General features: G+C 42.4%; 1 protein-coding gene across 1 annotated transcript in view; it reads right to left on the bottom strand.

The window, feature by feature from the left end:
• zfyve26 (zinc finger, FYVE domain containing 26) overlaps window positions 1–17,016 on the bottom strand; it is a 44,951-nt gene that overhangs the window by 11,651 nt on the left and 16,284 nt on the right. Inside the window, exons 18-36 of the mRNA XM_050062888.1 lie at window positions 16,486–16,656; window positions 15,699–15,932; window positions 15,173–15,278; window positions 13,003–13,853; window positions 11,424–11,623; window positions 11,054–11,158; window positions 10,775–10,897; window positions 10,285–10,461; window positions 8,249–8,498; window positions 7,872–7,970; window positions 7,434–7,621; window positions 7,165–7,301; window positions 6,731–6,759; window positions 5,882–6,018; window positions 5,429–5,649; window positions 4,127–4,274; window positions 1,882–2,091; window positions 709–924; window positions 291–488 (exon numbers count right to left, since the gene is read on the bottom strand). Of these exons, the coding sequence (XP_049918845.1) occupies window positions 291–488; window positions 709–924; window positions 1,882–2,091; window positions 4,127–4,274; window positions 5,429–5,649; window positions 5,882–6,018; window positions 6,731–6,759; window positions 7,165–7,301; window positions 7,434–7,621; window positions 7,872–7,970; window positions 8,249–8,498; window positions 10,285–10,461; window positions 10,775–10,897; window positions 11,054–11,158; window positions 11,424–11,623; window positions 13,003–13,853; window positions 15,173–15,278; window positions 15,699–15,932; window positions 16,486–16,656 (3,800 nt within the window). The remainder of the gene's footprint in view (window positions 1–290; window positions 489–708; window positions 925–1,881; window positions 2,092–4,126; window positions 4,275–5,428; window positions 5,650–5,881; window positions 6,019–6,730; window positions 6,760–7,164; window positions 7,302–7,433; window positions 7,622–7,871; window positions 7,971–8,248; window positions 8,499–10,284; window positions 10,462–10,774; window positions 10,898–11,053; window positions 11,159–11,423; window positions 11,624–13,002; window positions 13,854–15,172; window positions 15,279–15,698; window positions 15,933–16,485; window positions 16,657–17,016) is intronic.

A 17,016-nucleotide genomic window follows, 5' to 3' on the forward strand; every position in this document is an offset into this window, starting at 1 on the left:
AACAGGAAAGAAACGTATATCTTTTTCCAACCTCTCCAGGTAACGAGTATCATTAATACACGACGTGGCCCAGGCACAACATTTAGCTCCAAATCCACAAAACCAGCCTGAAAATGAAGGAAATCTGAAACGACTGCATTAGAGTCAATGGAGCACAGCTGAGTTGCTGGGCGGCCCGGTGCTACGTTATGATTGGCCGGTCTGCGTCCAGGGGCGGGACTTAACAAAGGATCAATTACAACTAATCTTATTGAAAATAAAGATAGAAAAAAAACATCAAAGACTCTAACCATCATAAACTGCTGGAGCTGGTAGAGAGTGTTGTAGTATCCTCGTCGCTGCAGGAACTGGCAGGAGGCAATGAGGTATCGGCCGCATGTCTCCAGACCAGGATCAAGTTTTTCCATTATGCCCTGCAGCATGCCAAGACGCCCGCGCTCCAGACTGGGCTGCAACACGCCCTCTATGAAAACCTCATCTGGGCACTCCTGAGCAAAAATAAAGCAGAAAAACATGCCTGACTTGTAATATATGTCAATTTTTTCTTCTTGGAGGAAGACAGTGAGTTTATATTCAGAGGTTAACATACTCAATTTCTGTACTTGAGCTACTTGTTCAACTTTTTGAATGAAACTAAATAATGAAATAAAATAAAACACACTGAATGTTGAATTAACAAACATGCTTAAACTTCCCCTCAAGTCTCACCTTGTTCAGCAGGTACGTCAGGGCCTCCGTCATGCAGTCATGACGCATATAGAAGCTGATTAGAGCCAGGTGAGTGCCGTATGTGTTCAGGTAGTAGAGACACTCTTGGTGGAGGTTGCTGCTCTGTGTCTGACCCTCTGGTCGATCCACAGGACCGGCCTCGCACAGGGCACCCTCCAGCTCCCGCAGGGACGCCAAGATGTCCTCGCCCTGAGACTGACACAGACACAGGAACACACAGTCAGCACATACATCACACAACACATATTTTTGATTCCACTTAAAACTGGTGGAAACAAGGGCGGGTATGCTAGCTAGCACCAAGGTTGCAAAAATCTGAATGGAACTGGTTCAAAATCCAGAGCTAATTAGGTGGAAAGGGGGTAATACTGTACTGGACAAGGCTCTCTCATTTGAAACTCCAGTGTAATCCATGCCAAAAGAAGCCACACATGCCAGAAATTACTAGCGTCCTCTCGATGAGACGGAGCCAAGACCCCCTGTCACCAAACAAGATGTGGGAGATTCCTGTGGTGTCATGTACCAGAGCTGAGGCTGAAAGAGGTCTTGCACATTCTGTATGATTCCAGTGTGTGCTCACCAGAGTGACTTCACCTCACCTCTGCTGTGCTATCACAAAATATACTACAGAAATATACTGCAGAAATGTTTTGAGGAGGGACGTGAATTTTGTATTGCTGCACATGAAAAGCAAGTGCAGTGTCCACCTCAGATTTTATATGAGACAGATTCACCAGTTTTTTAGTTCTTGATTAGGTTTTAGTTGTGATGCATGTATGTGTCACTGAGCTACCTACTTATGTTTGCAGTTAGCGTCATTGTAAAAAATCCCCACCTACTACTCCAAGTTAAAGTATTTGGTAAGTTTTGTTTGCAAAGACCAGTCAGATTAGTTTGAATGACAGCTGCATTAAAAGGGATTAGGCTTGCGTTACAATGTCAATTTGGGTACATAGTAGCATTGACAATGATGGTGAAACATCTAACAGGTTTACAGTGTTGCTCTCATACAGGATTAATTACAGTAATTACAAAAGGAGAGCCTGATGCAAGGCAGCACATGTTTTCTGCTGCTGTATGTAATGACAGTGCGAGACAGTATGCACTAAGCAAAGATGCTGGCTGGATAAATAATAAGACATGTTTTCCTACTGTGCTCAGAGTGGGCTGTACAGTTGTCTCCAGGTGCTGGACAACCTCCTGCAGCAGCAAGGGGCCCAGGTTGAGCTGGTTGCGGTCCAGTGGAGCCTTCATGAAGCGGGCAAACTTCTCCCTCGCTCCTGAGAGGTTCCCCGCCTTTAGAGATGCTATCCCCCACGCCTGCCACACGCCACCAGGGTCCAGGCCACTCTTGGTAGACACCTAGCAGAGCAGCCAAACAACCGGAGACAATGAGAACAGCCATGGATTTAACTTTCTGGGAGTTTGTAAGTTCTCTGCGACATGATGGTCTGAGGCTTTTTAAAACTGATTTATGGGCCAATATTTAGAATATTTTGGCATGAGCAACTTTGAATCGTCTTAATGGCAGCAGAAAATCAATTCTATAAAAAATAAACTGTAAAACTGCTGCACCACTTACACATAACTAACCCTACTGCAGTATTCTATGGTAATACTTTATAAACTGATGAACTCCTGATATCAAACTGCCTCGAGGACATACTGGTCTACCTGCTATCAAAATATGCCTGGGAAATTGCAACAGATGTTAACAACAAAGGTGAAGTGTGCAAAATGTGGGACACTGGGTTTTAGAATCACGGTTACACAAGCCAAACAAAAATCTTGGCACGTACTGTACAACAGATATGATTATGAAACACAACCTGTGTGGGAGGGGTGTTTATTGCATAACACTGGGCACATGATTGAAGGGAGTATTAGAGGCATATCTTAAACTAGAATTACAGTGTCATTCGTGCCTGGTGTGCCTCCACCAACCAGTCAATATGCAGATTACATCTGTGTTGGTCGAGACTTATCATACTTATATAATCATATAAGTAGTAAATATCATATAAATGCATTTTTTGGTGAAATGGAAGTTGTCACCATATTGACATGAAGGATTTGAGTGAATAATGTCCACTGAAAATGTGCTGTCTTCATTCAGAGAGTGTTTTTACAGAGGACTGACAGAGTTTTGTCACCTGAAGCTCAATATTTGAAAAATTAATGAGCTGTGGCGGACTGCAAGAGGAACAGGACAGAATACAAAGTTGTAGCCATGACAGTAGACAATGCTTTAAATATGGATGCTGCTGCAAAGAAGCTACGTATTCTAAAACATGGGTGCTTCACACACACCTTCAACCTGGCAGCACAGGAGATCTAAACAGTCACCAGTTTCAAGATTTGTGTCACTAATTTAGTATCTGACCAAATGTCTCCTCTCCTGTTTCTGGTTTATGTAGGGCTGGCACAAAAAAGACACGAGTAGTGCCCAGTGCCTGACCTTGAGTTTTCCAGGCGGTTAAAGACGCTGCATGTGTACGGCCTCTAATTTCCAGGGCTGGCACCTGCGGTTATTCCACAGGCTAGTTAATAACATGTCGGGCAGGAAATCCAAAGTGTGGGATCATTTTGAGAAGGTGAAGGACGAACCCAAGGTGATATGTAAACTCATCTTCATTGGTCGACTACAAACATGACGTATCATCTGAAACATGGAAGTAGCTACATGCCCATTAGCCCACAGCGTCATTAACAGGCGGCTCGCTCAGTGTGTGGCGTGCACTTGTAGATAAAATATAGGCCTATATTAATGAAGGTTCATTAGTACGGTTTTGTATTTCTCCGTAATGTAGCACAGTGTTAACAATGTTACTGATACTATTCTTTCTCACACCTTCAACTCAAACCATTGTGTTGCCCCGCCCAAAATATATATATAATTAAATTAATATGGTAAACATGCAGGCAACTAGTCAACTAACGGCCCTAAATGACGACTATTGGTGGACTTGGAAAATTCTTAAAAGGGGGCAGCCCTAGATTTATGGTGTTGTGTAATGGCCAGGAAAGTGTTTCTGCAGAACATTATGATGTCACAGTAAGCTGACCTTTGACGTTTTTGGATATAAAATGTCATCACTTCATCATTCTATCCTATTCGACATTTGTGTGAAAGTTTGGAATAATTAGTGCATGAATTTGAGTTATGGCCACAAATGTGTTTTGTGAGGTCACAGCGACCTTTGACTACCAGAATCTAATCTGTTCATCCTTCAGTCCAAGTTTGCACAACATTTGCAGAAATTCCCTTGAGGCATTCTGAGAAATCACTGTCACAAGAATGGGACGGACCTATGGTCAGACCCGAAAACATAACACCTCCACCACAGCTGTCTCACATGTGGAGACACGACAATAAGACAAAGAGAAACTGCCTCACCTCCACTGCCAGCTGGTAGTGCTCTGCTTCCAAGAGCTGGTTGCGGAGACGTGTCACAGCAGCAGTCTCCAGGATGTCATCCAGAGATGGAATATATTTGTAATTGGCCTTCACTAGGATTTTGAGCACGTCTACTTTGCTGATGTAACTGTGGAAACAGAGAATAAATAAATGTAGAAACAAAACTGTGACAAATGTGAAAGTGTGTTTATTTGTGTGAGTCACATAAAGGACGACACACAGACAGTCAGAGACCTTCCACAGTTGCAACAGTGCATGAGATGACTACACTAGTAGGGACACATAGGCACATGCAAGGAGTATCAGTGAGTTTAGATCTGTTGGAAATCATTTTAACAGACTTCCTGTGGTTGACAACTCATCTGACCACCATGACTGCTGGCCTACAAAAACTGTCTCATCTAGGAGTTGAGAGCAAACAACTTAAGCTGCAATAATAAATATGTTTTAGATTAACAATGATTCACTGACTAATCACATGCACACAATGTGCCTGTGCATGTGCCAAAATGTTTTCTGACCTCACTCAGAAAAAGACAAAATTCCTACTAAGCTGTTCACATGGCTAATTAAAATATACTGTATATTCCACTAACAATTCTGTTTACATACAGCTGTGCTTATTCAGATTAAAGTGCCCTAACATGTCACTGATCATGTCAAATACAGTTAAGGGGAACAGCTGGAGCCGCTCAAGTCATTTTGCGTCTTTACATCAAAATCCGATCTTTACAAAGGTTTCAACCAGTTGCAGACTTGTTCGACCATGTGAACACAGCCTCCCTCTTTCATTCCTTCAACCACCTTCTTGAAATGGTCGATGCTGGGATATTTACGCATATCCAAAAAGCTGTTGATATCCAAGTCTTTCATAATCTTTAAAAGTAGGTGTGTTTCTTCTTCTTCCAATCAGAAATGTGGGCTTTTCTTTTGAGGACGCAGCTCTACACCAGCCTTGCAAACTGTTGGTTTGTGTACAATGCATAGAGCCGACCATAAACATGCAAGAGGCCATGTGTCGCCAACTGTGGTAAAATCCACAAATGAGACGCATATTCTTAATTCGCTGTATACATATCCAAAGAATGCTCCTAGATAATAATACGAATAATACCAGCATATCTCATATCTTAATCGGAACTGCTACAATCGGCAATGGTTTGTATTCAAAATATTCAAAGAGAATATGCCGTTCACAAACACAAGGAATTAGTCAAATGTCTCACATAGTGTTCTTAACAGAAAAAAAATTCATCCAGATGACCTAGAGTTACCTCTTACCTGTCACACAAGGCCAGATCCTGGTTGCGGCCAACCTTAACAAACATCAGCTTAGCGCTAAAGAGCAGCTGCCGCATGATGTCGGTGAGGAGGCAGGCGTCCACCTCTGGATTGTTCAGCTTACGTGACAGAGAGCGGCAGTGGCTGATGAGCTGATGACCACAGGCTTTCTGGTCGCTGTGCAGAGACATGATCGCCACGCAGAGGTACGCACTGGGAGCCTTGGGGTTTCAGCAGAGGGCCATAATTAGTCTTACTGTACTCACCAGGTTAATTCTACTACAAGATGACTGAGTGACAGAAAGGTGCTCTGTCAGCCATCTAAATGCTAAAAATAACCTCAACTTCAGGCTGCACTCAAACATGAAATGTATTTACTGTCTAAAACAAGTGACTAGAAACTATGAAAGACCCAAAAATGACCTGTGTAATGATGAACATTAAAATCCAGACCTGTTCATAGTAGAACTCAGTCCGCAGCAGCTGATTCTCTGCAGAGTTTGTGCTGAGTTGAATCTGTCGTTGGACCACTTCCGGTAGATGCAGCATCCCATCAAGAGCTTCCTCTGTGACCACAGGGCTTCCAGCCACTGCACAAAGACAGAGATCAGAGAGAGACGGGGGGAAAGCTCGTAATATCTGGCGAACATTTTTAAATCACCCAAACCATTTGGCTGAAAAGTGAGTTTGTCTTATCATAATATATTCAGTCAGACACATGGGACTACTGTTTATTTCCAAATTCTTTGAGATATTTTGGGGGCTTTCCGCCTTTATTCAATAGGACAGTCATAGTGTGAAAGAAAGGGGGGTGGGTGACATGCAGCAAAGGGCCACGGGTTGGAATCACATTTGTACATAGGGCACTTACTCTACCACTTGAGCTAGTTAGCTGTCAAAATACATGTTATTATATCTAAAACACATAGTCCCATGTGCCCAAAGACTCTATATCGTATGATAAGAAAATGGCTGTTATCTCAGAAACTACGACAGGCACAATCAAGTAATTGGCATCTATGATCTCATAAGAATGAATCTCAAAGTCATGCTCACATATGCAGTGAAAAAACACATACAGAAGACCAATTAACACAATGCAGCATTTTCCTTAACTGCTCAAAAATCCTGACTTTGACGATTGACAGAAGTCAGATTTTTTCATGTAATCTAAAAATTCCAAAGTTGCACTGTTAGATACTTGCCCAAGTATATCTGTATCAGATTGCAAGACTTTAGACCGATTTAAAGAAATGTTTTTCCTTATCATAATAAAAATGACATTTGGACACAAATGTTTACCTTCAGCCGGTTCCAGCTCATCGTCAGAACTGCACATGGAAAAAAGAAAACAGCACAAATGCATTTTAAAAACACAGTTACATGTTTGACTTTAAATTAATCTACATCCCCCAGGTTTTATTCTGCCCTATTGTTTTTCAGGTCAGACACTAGAAAATTAACTTAAAAATGCTATAAGGTCCAGTTTCCAATACACTTGGATTCATTCTAGGAAAGTGCCCAAAAACAGTGACTGACAGCTACCTGTCAAATGCTCTGAATGTACCCAAAAAGTTGTAAAATGAAACCAGTTTTCATAATGTTTTTGTTTTTGTGTCCTTTCTAGATTATGCCACTAGGATACTTAAGACTCCAGAAAACTCTGTGGTCTGTGAGGGGCACATTTAATAGCATTTTGTTTAAGGTTTGCTGCACTTAAATCTGCAGGGTCTCACTCTGGGTGAAAGTAGGCGTAGCACTGGTCACAGACTCTGACTTCTTCTCCCGGGCAGCCCTCAACAGGCATCTTATGCTCTGAACACGCGTGACAAACCAGACGGCCACATCTCCGACAGTGATGCCGTCTGTTGAACTGAAAAAGCAAAAGTCAATGTTAGTGTCATCAGAGTTTCCTTTAGGAAGGGAAGATATTTTTATTTGTCCCTATGGGGGAATTTGTTTTAGACCTTTATATATAAAATCTTTTTATTTCATGACCACTCACCATGGTGAACCTCTCACGCTGGCAGACCATGCACATGTGCTGCTTAGTGTCAGGGACCCAGTCTTTACGGGCAGGGGGTTGGTCTGGAGGCTGGAACTTGGCAGGCGAGCGGCGTTTTTTCCCTGCAGAGATTCGATCCCTCTCCCTGTCCGTGCTGTTTGAGGAGGAGGTGTGTGTGGGGGTGCTGCCTGCAATTAACCACAAAACAGGAAACAATCAGAAAAATCAAGAGGAACGTTAAGTTTCATCCCAGGAACAGTAGTTGTACACTTAACACTAAATTCACACCAGATAACACCATAGAAAAAGAACTTTATTCACATTTTTAAAATCAATAGCTATATTTCCTTGGGCAAGAACGTGTAAACTCCAGCAGTGATGTTGTGTGGCTGATTATACAAGCAGGGTAATCTCTTACAACTGGTAAAAATGTCTGACCCGTAGATGATGCTGGGGATTCAATTCGAACGGATGAAACCGAGCAGCCATCTTGAGCAGGACACTGCGTCAGCATATCCTGGAGGCTGATCACAGAGTCTGAAAAACAAGTTGCTATGGTCATTGACTGCTAAAATATAAGCTTCAAAATTTTACAACAAAGTACTTCAGGAAGCACAAATACATTCTGTGTTTTAAACCACCACCGATTTTAAGCCAAAAATAATTTATTTGACAAAATGTTTTGTATTCACACATGGTGCCTTACGGTACAAACTCCAAAAGCAGACACATTTCAATCACCCTAACCCACTCTTTGCAAACGTTTCATTTCATGTGTCGTGACTGTCACCGTATAACGTGCACTCATCACTGACCGGATCGAGATTTCTCTCTTGGGGCGTATGAGAAGTCGAGGGCCTTGGAGGCATAGTCTGCCAGAAGCTTATCGATGTCCTCGGCACCGAAGCCAGCCTCCTGACCAACCAGGAGGCTCCTGAGAGTTCGCACCGCCACGTCTGCCCAGTCCACCTTTAGGTTCATCAGCAGCTGCTCGAGCATCAGCAGGGGCTCTGACAGCAGGGGGAAATACTCCTGCCTGGCTGCTGGAGGCAGAGTCAGCAACACCTGGAGGATAAAACACATCAACTGATATTAACACAACCTGAAGACATGGAGCAATTCAGCAACTGTACCACTATCTACAACACATATAAGTCAGGTAGAACACTTAAGTTGTCATTTGCTCATTACTAGGAGAATTTGGAATACAGGGGCCACGTGCATAAAACTGTGTGTGCATACAAAGACAGAAATGTGCACGTGCATGCCTTTTGTCAGCCATGCGTAAGCCTGATTGTGTGTCATAAACCTCAATCATTGTGGAGCTAGGCACACGTGCACATGCCTCATTTCCACACCCATAGTTTGCTATAACTGGATATGGAAACGCCCTTAAACATTGCTTTGCATATCAATAGATATTTGTGCCTGCTCCACTCCTCATTAGATCTGTCAGTGAGAAGAACAGTAAAGAACAAGAGCAGTTTAACCGACTGTGTTACATCAATAAGATTCTCCAATGGTGCCAGAGCAGATTCAGATTCAGATTCAGAATACTTTATTAATCCCCGGGGGGAAATTGTTTTTGTTCCAATGCTCCGTGCAAAGTAGAAATAGAAATACAGCATGAATGGAAACAAGAGATAAAGATGAAGATATAAATAAAATACTAAAATAGACAATGAAATAAGTAAAATAAATATTAAAGTAGACATTAAAATAAAATAAAATAAAATAAAATATTAAAGTAGACATTAGAATAAAATAGAATAAAATAGAATATTAAAGTAGACATTAACATAAATAAAATATTACAGTAGACAAAGTAAAATAAATAATAAAAACAGTAAAGTAGACAATCTGAAATATATACAGCAGCTGTCATTACGCACGGCTGTGGATATTTGCAGCATCCCTACCATTAATTCATCACATTTCTGCAAACCCTTATTGCAGTAAAATCTCACTTATCATTAGAATTAAACAACAAAAGGATAATAAGTGATTCATTCATAGTGCTCATGTTGAAACTGACTTTAGAAAGTGCTTCACAGTTCAGTATCAAATTAAAGAATCATTAATGGGGAGATTATGACTCAAATGTAAATAAAAAGAATGATAAATAATAAAAATATTAAAATGAAGTTTATAAATCTACCTTTGATTGACATTTTAAAGAACAATGTTTTATTATAAAGCTATATCTCTCACCTTATATTTAATATTTACCTTCATGTCACCTGCAGCCATCTCAGTTTAAACCATGGTTACACCTGCTCTGACGTCTGTGTGAGATGTGCACATTCTAACCGCACATTCTTTCTTTACAAATCCCAGTTTACGTGTGGGGGAAATGTGTATACATAGTATTTGTGCACATGTATGATAAATAAATCTGACCCCAGGTCTTTCAAACTGACCAGAAGATTATACTCAATAACAAAAAAAACTCCCAGCTGGTGAAATGGTAGAGCTCATCCGTTCCTGCGCAATTATGAAATTTTCAGAACTTTAAAGTTGCAGAACTACAAACCAAGGTTTAGTTGCATGCAAGACTGGGCGTGTAACTGCGCTGCAAAACAGGATTTGTTCATTACCCCTAAAGGGAAATGACTGTGAGTGACAGTGCAAACATGAATCACATTATCTGTCCTTTGAATAAACTCCTGTGGTTACAATACCACTTCAAATGTATACATACTTTAAATCAGAGCAATCTGATGACATTGTTGATGAAATTTGATTTGTCTGAAGTATAGCTGTTAGGTGTGTTCCAGCACACAGCTGAGGAGGTGCTGCAGGTATCACTGATTAATACTGTAAAAAATTACATCAGTGCACATTCACAAACCTTGGAGCCCAGATGGAGGGCATGGATGTGCCGTCTACGTGCTGGAGACACCTGCCTCTGGAAATGCAGAGTGAGGTAGTCGGCCAGGAAGTGACAGGCAGCCAATCCGGGGCAGCGGTCCAGAGCTCGCTCACAAACTTCTAGGCCGCCCACAAAGTCTGAGAGGCCTTCAAGTAACTAAAAACAAAAAAAAGGTAAGCAAGAGACAAATGGACAAAGGTAATTAAGACACAGAGAGGGAAACTTTGACAGCAATAACTGAGAAAATTATAGCTGAAGACGGTAAATGTTGAAGACCTTACAAACTGTCTCCTCTAGATACAGTGATACAATTCTACAAGGATGATTTGTGTTTGTGTTGGAAGCATCCACCTGTTCAGTTAATTACAAGCCACGATCAAATTCATGTTCCTACAAAATTGTGACACTGTTTCATACAGCCTAAAATAGATTTCTACATAAAGTTAACCAGACATTAAGTGGTCTTGACCTGGAACGCCTCGTCTGCCTGTCCCTTCTCCAGCAGATGAAGCAGATGCTCAGTCTGCAGCTGCAGTCTCAGCTGGTCGGATACAGGATAGAGCTCAACCCACTGTGCACACAGAGCAAATTCCTGCAAAAAAATAACAGATGAATCACACTATATTATATGAATGAATAAATATGTGTTTTAGAGATTAAGGTGTGTGTTCAGTTCTGCGTTCCTATTTGACATCCTTTACAGAGTGTGTGATAGTGAAGTAAACGCTTGCAGGTGCGTTGCACGTACTTTTGCCTCCACCATCGTCGAAAACATGGACTCAGAGTTTGTCTTAGACTGAGTCCTGAGCTCCTGCCAAGTAGTCCATGGCAACGGAGGCTGTAGATTCAACATCTGGGACAGGAGAAGAATACAATTCTTGGCACGTCACAAAGGAAACGTCACATTATGTCACAGAAGAACGCAGCGCACAGTCATTCAAAACTATGTCAACAGGTGTGACGGACTGACACTGAAAAATATGTAGGGCATATAGATATCAGATTAAAAGTTCACCCAGGTACAAAACAATGACTTAGGTTAACACTGAATGAATACTTCTCCCACCACTGTACATTTTTCTGGACATTAAGAATAAATAACTTAGTCTGAAATATACCCAGTGATAGATGTCCAGTTCTTTCTTCTTCAGCTCTAACTCTGTTCTCAGCGACGTCTCTGTGCTCACGTCGTTGAGGCAGAACTCGAGCAGCTCCAGGCAGGCGGACAGAGGCCAGCGCTCCAGAGCCTGGAGGGCAACGCGCGCTCGCAGGTTAGCATCCTGTACACGAAACAGCTGACCGATTCCTTCATCTCCATCTGAACATTAAAAAACAAGACGAACAACATTTTAATTATATTCAGATCAACTGCAAAGCAACTACTGCTTTTGCTTTATAGAGTAATTCACATAAAAAACACTGAAAGAAGGTTTCCAAAATGATCAGTGATAGCAAAAAGAAAAACGAGAGGAGATTCTCACGTGCAGAAAAGTAAAAAAATATATATAATCTGATCAATAAATTCAAAAATACAAGGGACACAGAAAAAGTATGGACTTGCAGCTGCTCTGGACAGCAGTACATTTCACATTAGGTGCAGCTTTCTCTCTTTTCTGCATTCAGTGGTTTCTCCTGTTTTTTCTTTGAGTCAGAACATGTTAAAATATTTCATTTTATAATGTAATTATTTTCTTCTTACAAAACAGTGACGCCATTTTGTCCAAGACTCTACTGAAAAAGAGATTTAGATCTCAGGTGATAATCGTGAAAAGCGCTTTTACACTACATGTCACATTCAGCCATTCACACACACATTCATACACTGGTGGCCAAGGCTACCGTACACGGTGCCACCTGCTACTCAGTAACCATTCACAAGCACTCACACACTGATTGAAGAGCCATCTGGAGCACTTTGGGGTGTTCAGTATCTTGCCAGCCAAAGGATACTATGACATGCAGAGTGGAGGAGCCAGGAATCACACCCCTGATCTTCAGATTAGTGGATGACCTGCTCTACTCTGAGCTACAGTCGCCTCGTGAAAATGCACATCACGTTTTTCAGATAACACACTGTAATGTCAATTTGCTAGTTTTGTCCAAAAACCCAAGATCAATTTACTGCACGTATTAATGTACACAGATATTCAGGACATTTTATTGGGGACGCTGACTTTTATCTGAGAATATATGGGCCTAAAGCTGAAGGAAGTTCTTTGTTGCCCCAGTGTACGTAGGCTAGAGTAGCATTTATTGGTTTACTTTTAAATAAGCAGTCTTATACACATGAGCCTGTTGACCAGACTGATCTTACTTGGAATATAATGTGTAAGCAACAGTAGCCCATTTTCATCAAAAAATACTATAAATCTATATGCCATGATGATGTCATTCTTTATATAGCCTCCCTATTAACTGTTTTTACACTGGAATTTCTCACATTTGTCCAGGACATTGAAATTTTTCAAGAAAAAGGCAGCAGCAGAAAACCTGTATAAAACACAGAGAATGAGTAAATCTGCAGATATTAGGTTAAGGTTAAGAAAGTATCAAAACTTTTTTGACCAAAAATAATGTCACCTGAGTATTTATTTGGTTGGATGTCATATTAAAAAGGTGCACCACCTGTAACCTAAGCTGTCCCATGAGCTTCAGTGTGATTCCTTTTGTTAAAATGCATTTACAATCACTTCTCACCTTCTAATGCAGCACAGGCAAGCAGGCGGTCTCTCAGCGCCCCCTCCTGGCTGCAGCCTTGCCCATAGAGCTCCAGCAGACTGAGGGCTCGGCCCAGGTCTCTGGAGGACAGAGCCTTCTGGAAGGCCTCAGCAGCCACAGCCTGTGCAGCTTCTTCTTGAGGCCCAGACAGCAGGAGGCTGACGAGTGGTTTCCCACAAACAACCGCTCCGAGTCCAGCCAAACCTTCCTCGCCCTCACGTAACAGGGTGTCCAGTAACGGTTCAGCCATGGTGTGAATGTACGCCCGGAGAATAGGGAACTCCTTCAGGAGGTTATCTGCTTCCAGAGAAATCTGCTCTGTGTCTAGGACGACTTCTTTACGGCTGCTGCGGAAATAGCCGGACCATCCGGAGGATTGTGTCCGAGCAGTTTCTCCTTTGCAGGCGCTCAGACACACCAGTGTGGCCAGTAAAGGAGAGCGAGACTTTAGGAAAGACAGAGCTGATGGTGTGAGGAGAAAAGACGAAGGGGAAGAGGAAGAAGAAGAGGAGGAGGATGACTGAGATGGTGGCGAGGTGGAGAGGTTGGTGGGTGTAGTGGAGGGGTCGTCCACTGAGGCCTCGGACTCAGAGCTCGCATCAGACTGAGGCTCTGGGATTCCCAGAGTTGACATGTGCTCCTGAGCGTGCTGTTGGAGCAGGACGGACAAACTGGAAACACCGAACACTCCGTCATCTTTCTTGGTCTGACCGGAGTCTCCGTCATCACCTGGACAGGAAGTCCACACAGGCAGAGTCTCACAGCATCGCTGGACAATCACCTGCTGCACACTGAGCCGCAGACCTTCCTGCTGCAGCAGGGACAGCACTCTGCAGATGAAACAGGACATGAATTAGTTAAGTGAGCTGTTGCCTTCACACCACTCCGTTTGATCTTCTCATTTCACCTCTATTATATTTCCACTCTTTAACACCATCATTAAAGGGAAACTTCTGCTTTTTTGAAGGGGGGTTGTATGAGGTACTTATCCACAGTCAGTGTATAACCTACAGCAAATGGTGGTCGGCACGCCCCCAGTTTGGAGAAGCAGGCAGGAGTACCAACGAGCAAGCTAAGCAATGTCCTGCTGTGGATGGGGCAGCAGGAAAACATTTTATACACTTAAAAAAATATCAGTTTAAGTGTATGCTTTATTTTGGATATTATCACAGCATGACAGGCCTTTCCTACGGGGAACTGAGCCTGTTATATCCATCTATGTTCTCTTCAAGGCTACCAGACTCCTTTAACAAAAACAGTAATTTAACCTGAGTGTGAATGGTTGTCTGTCTCTATGTGTCAGTCCTGTGATAGTCTGGTGACCTGTCCAGGGTGTACGTACCCTGCCTCTCACCCAGTGTCAGCTGGGATAGGCTCCAGCCCCCCCGTGACACCCAACAGGATAAGCGGTTACCGAAAATGAATGAATGAATGAATTTAAACAAACAAAAAAAAAAAAAAACGAGAGGAAGACGAGAGATTTCTTTGCTTGGACCAACAACAAGGTGAACTGTTAATGAAAGTAAAACATGTGTATACTGCAGTCAAGGCAGTGGAAAACATATTGGGAGACATTACAAAGCAAAAGTTTAACATATGAGAGCGACACCCGGAGCATTATCCATCACCTGAGGAAGCCATGGCAATGGGAAAGGAGCAACCACACAAGAAGGATAAGTTGACCTCGCTATCATGTTCTGACACTCTGTGCCTGATTAGACCCAAACTGGAAGGGAACGTGAATGTCTTTATCATCGTTTTCAAAAGTCTCCGTTTCTGACCATCCAGACGAAAACACAACCCTGGAATTCTCAAAGAAAAACGGAGTCAGCAGCACTTTTCAAAGGTCTTCATTTTAGGTGTACCAAAACTCTTAAGTAGAGTGCACGCTAGGTGGAACGTAGCAGTAGTTAAGGGTTTCAAGAAGAAAGTGCATTAGTGTGGATGTAGCCTATATAATTAAATACCCTATACAACCACCATAAAAAATCCAAACTATCCCTTTAAGCTATTTGGTAGAGTGAAATGTGCCAGACTGATCAAGAGGAATGATCACAAATGAATATATTTTCCTTTACTGTTATTGTGAACTAGCACTGATGACATAACATAACATAACATGCAAATTGTTCACACTGACTGTGCGTACCTTTCAGGAGACACCTGTCTGTCAAACAGCAGGTGGGAGAGAAGCTGAAACGGGGTTTGAAGCAGCACCAGCAGTGGATTCCCAAGCTTCACTTCACTACTCTGATCTAAGAGAAACAGCGAGAGATGCAAATGAAAACAAAATCATGTAGAAGAAAAGAAGTATCAACAATGGCGTCTGGTACGGTCACTGTTTACGTAGAATGGCTGCAGTTTGGTATAAAAAGTGAGCTTATTAACAAGTGCCTACTGATGTGATTCAGAGTACCAACTGTGGTGATGTAAGCCAGGGAAGTGAGTGTTATGACTGAGATAGTGAAGTCTGAAAGCAGCAAGAATTTTTAATAAAACATCACTATGCTCTTAAACTAATGAAACTTTTAAAGTGCTGTTGTTAAAAGTTGTCCCCGCCAAATGCAGACAGCAGAAGAATCTAAAAACTGACACTTCTGTTTTTAGATCAGTGACCCTCTCACAAAGGGACACACATCAGCACATCATCTCTCCTTTAAGGACAAATTATTTACCTTCTGAACTCAGGCTGCGCACTAACACAGACGCTAGTGTGTTGACATAGTCGAGGAAACTGCGCACATAATCTGGTCTGGCAAGATCTCCATCTGGCTCGAAGGGGCAGAGCTGGTCGAGAGAACGAAGCAGCTGCTTCATGCTGGAGCGGACGGGGTGAGCATCCAGCTCTGACTGCTTCAGACTGGCTTGTTCAACCAGCTGTGCCAGAAGAACGCTGCCCACACTGCTGTCTGTTAAAACAAGAGGTCATATTGAACATTAAGATCTTATGATAGAATGCTTAAAACACTACAGATGGCACAGCTCTTCAAACCTGCAACAAACTTTCTTCTAGTGTTTTTAAGTTATCCAAATTGTATCTGACATTACACAAAAAGTGTCAAAACAATCTTCACAAATCCTGGTAAACACACGTCTGAAGGGCTACTTTTGGTCCCAAAGGTACCATACTGAAAGTGTTTAGTGGAAACGGGGCTATAGTGAAGTCCAGGCTTCACTGAGCATATATGCAATGGTGGAAATACAACGCAAATTTGACTTCTTTTGACTCGTCGAAGCGAAAGTGACGAAGCCATACCACCTGCCGGCCGACTTTCAGTACATCACTTTAGCATTCCTGTTGGCAGTGCCAGTGCAAACAGCAATAAAGCCCTTTAAGGTACGCAGTTCTTGGGCAGCACCCCAGTGGGTAGTTCCTCTCAGGCAGTCCCCTGAACTGTTAAGACAGAAAACCCCCTAATCTTGACTTCATTGCATCTGAACATCTATGGTTCCCGTGCGGACCTGTGCCGTCTGTAGCAGTGCTCAGGATGTGCAGGGTGGTCTCCAAACGTTGAGCCAGACTGAGCCGAGCAGCGATGCACTCTTCACTCAGCGCCGGGTGGCAACACAGGAGCACTTCATGGATACAGCAACCAAACGGGCTGGCAAACACTTGGTCTTCCCCAACAGCTTCTATGAACAAGAGTGGAGTGTAACAAAGAAACTATACTGTATATTCACTTCATTTTTCATATTTAATCTCTGGTCAGAAAGGTCTGCAGGTCATTGTGTGGCTGGCTGTTTCCATCACTGGAGCAGCCGAATGGCATGTTAATGGCATGTACAGTATCTCACATAAGTGAGAACACCCCTCCCATTTTTGCAAATATGTTATTATATCTTGTCATGGGACAACACTATAGAAACGACACTTTGATATAACTTAAAGTAGTCAGTGTACAGCTTGTATAGTAGCATAGATTTACCTTCCTCTGAAAATTGCTCAAAACACAGCCATCAACATCTAAACAGCTGGCAACATAAGTGAGTACA

This window comes from Epinephelus moara, chromosome 14, assembly GCF_006386435.1.
Source record: "Epinephelus moara isolate mb chromosome 14, YSFRI_EMoa_1.0, whole genome shotgun sequence".
Lineage (NCBI taxonomy): Eukaryota > Metazoa > Chordata > Actinopteri > Perciformes > Serranidae > Epinephelus > Epinephelus moara.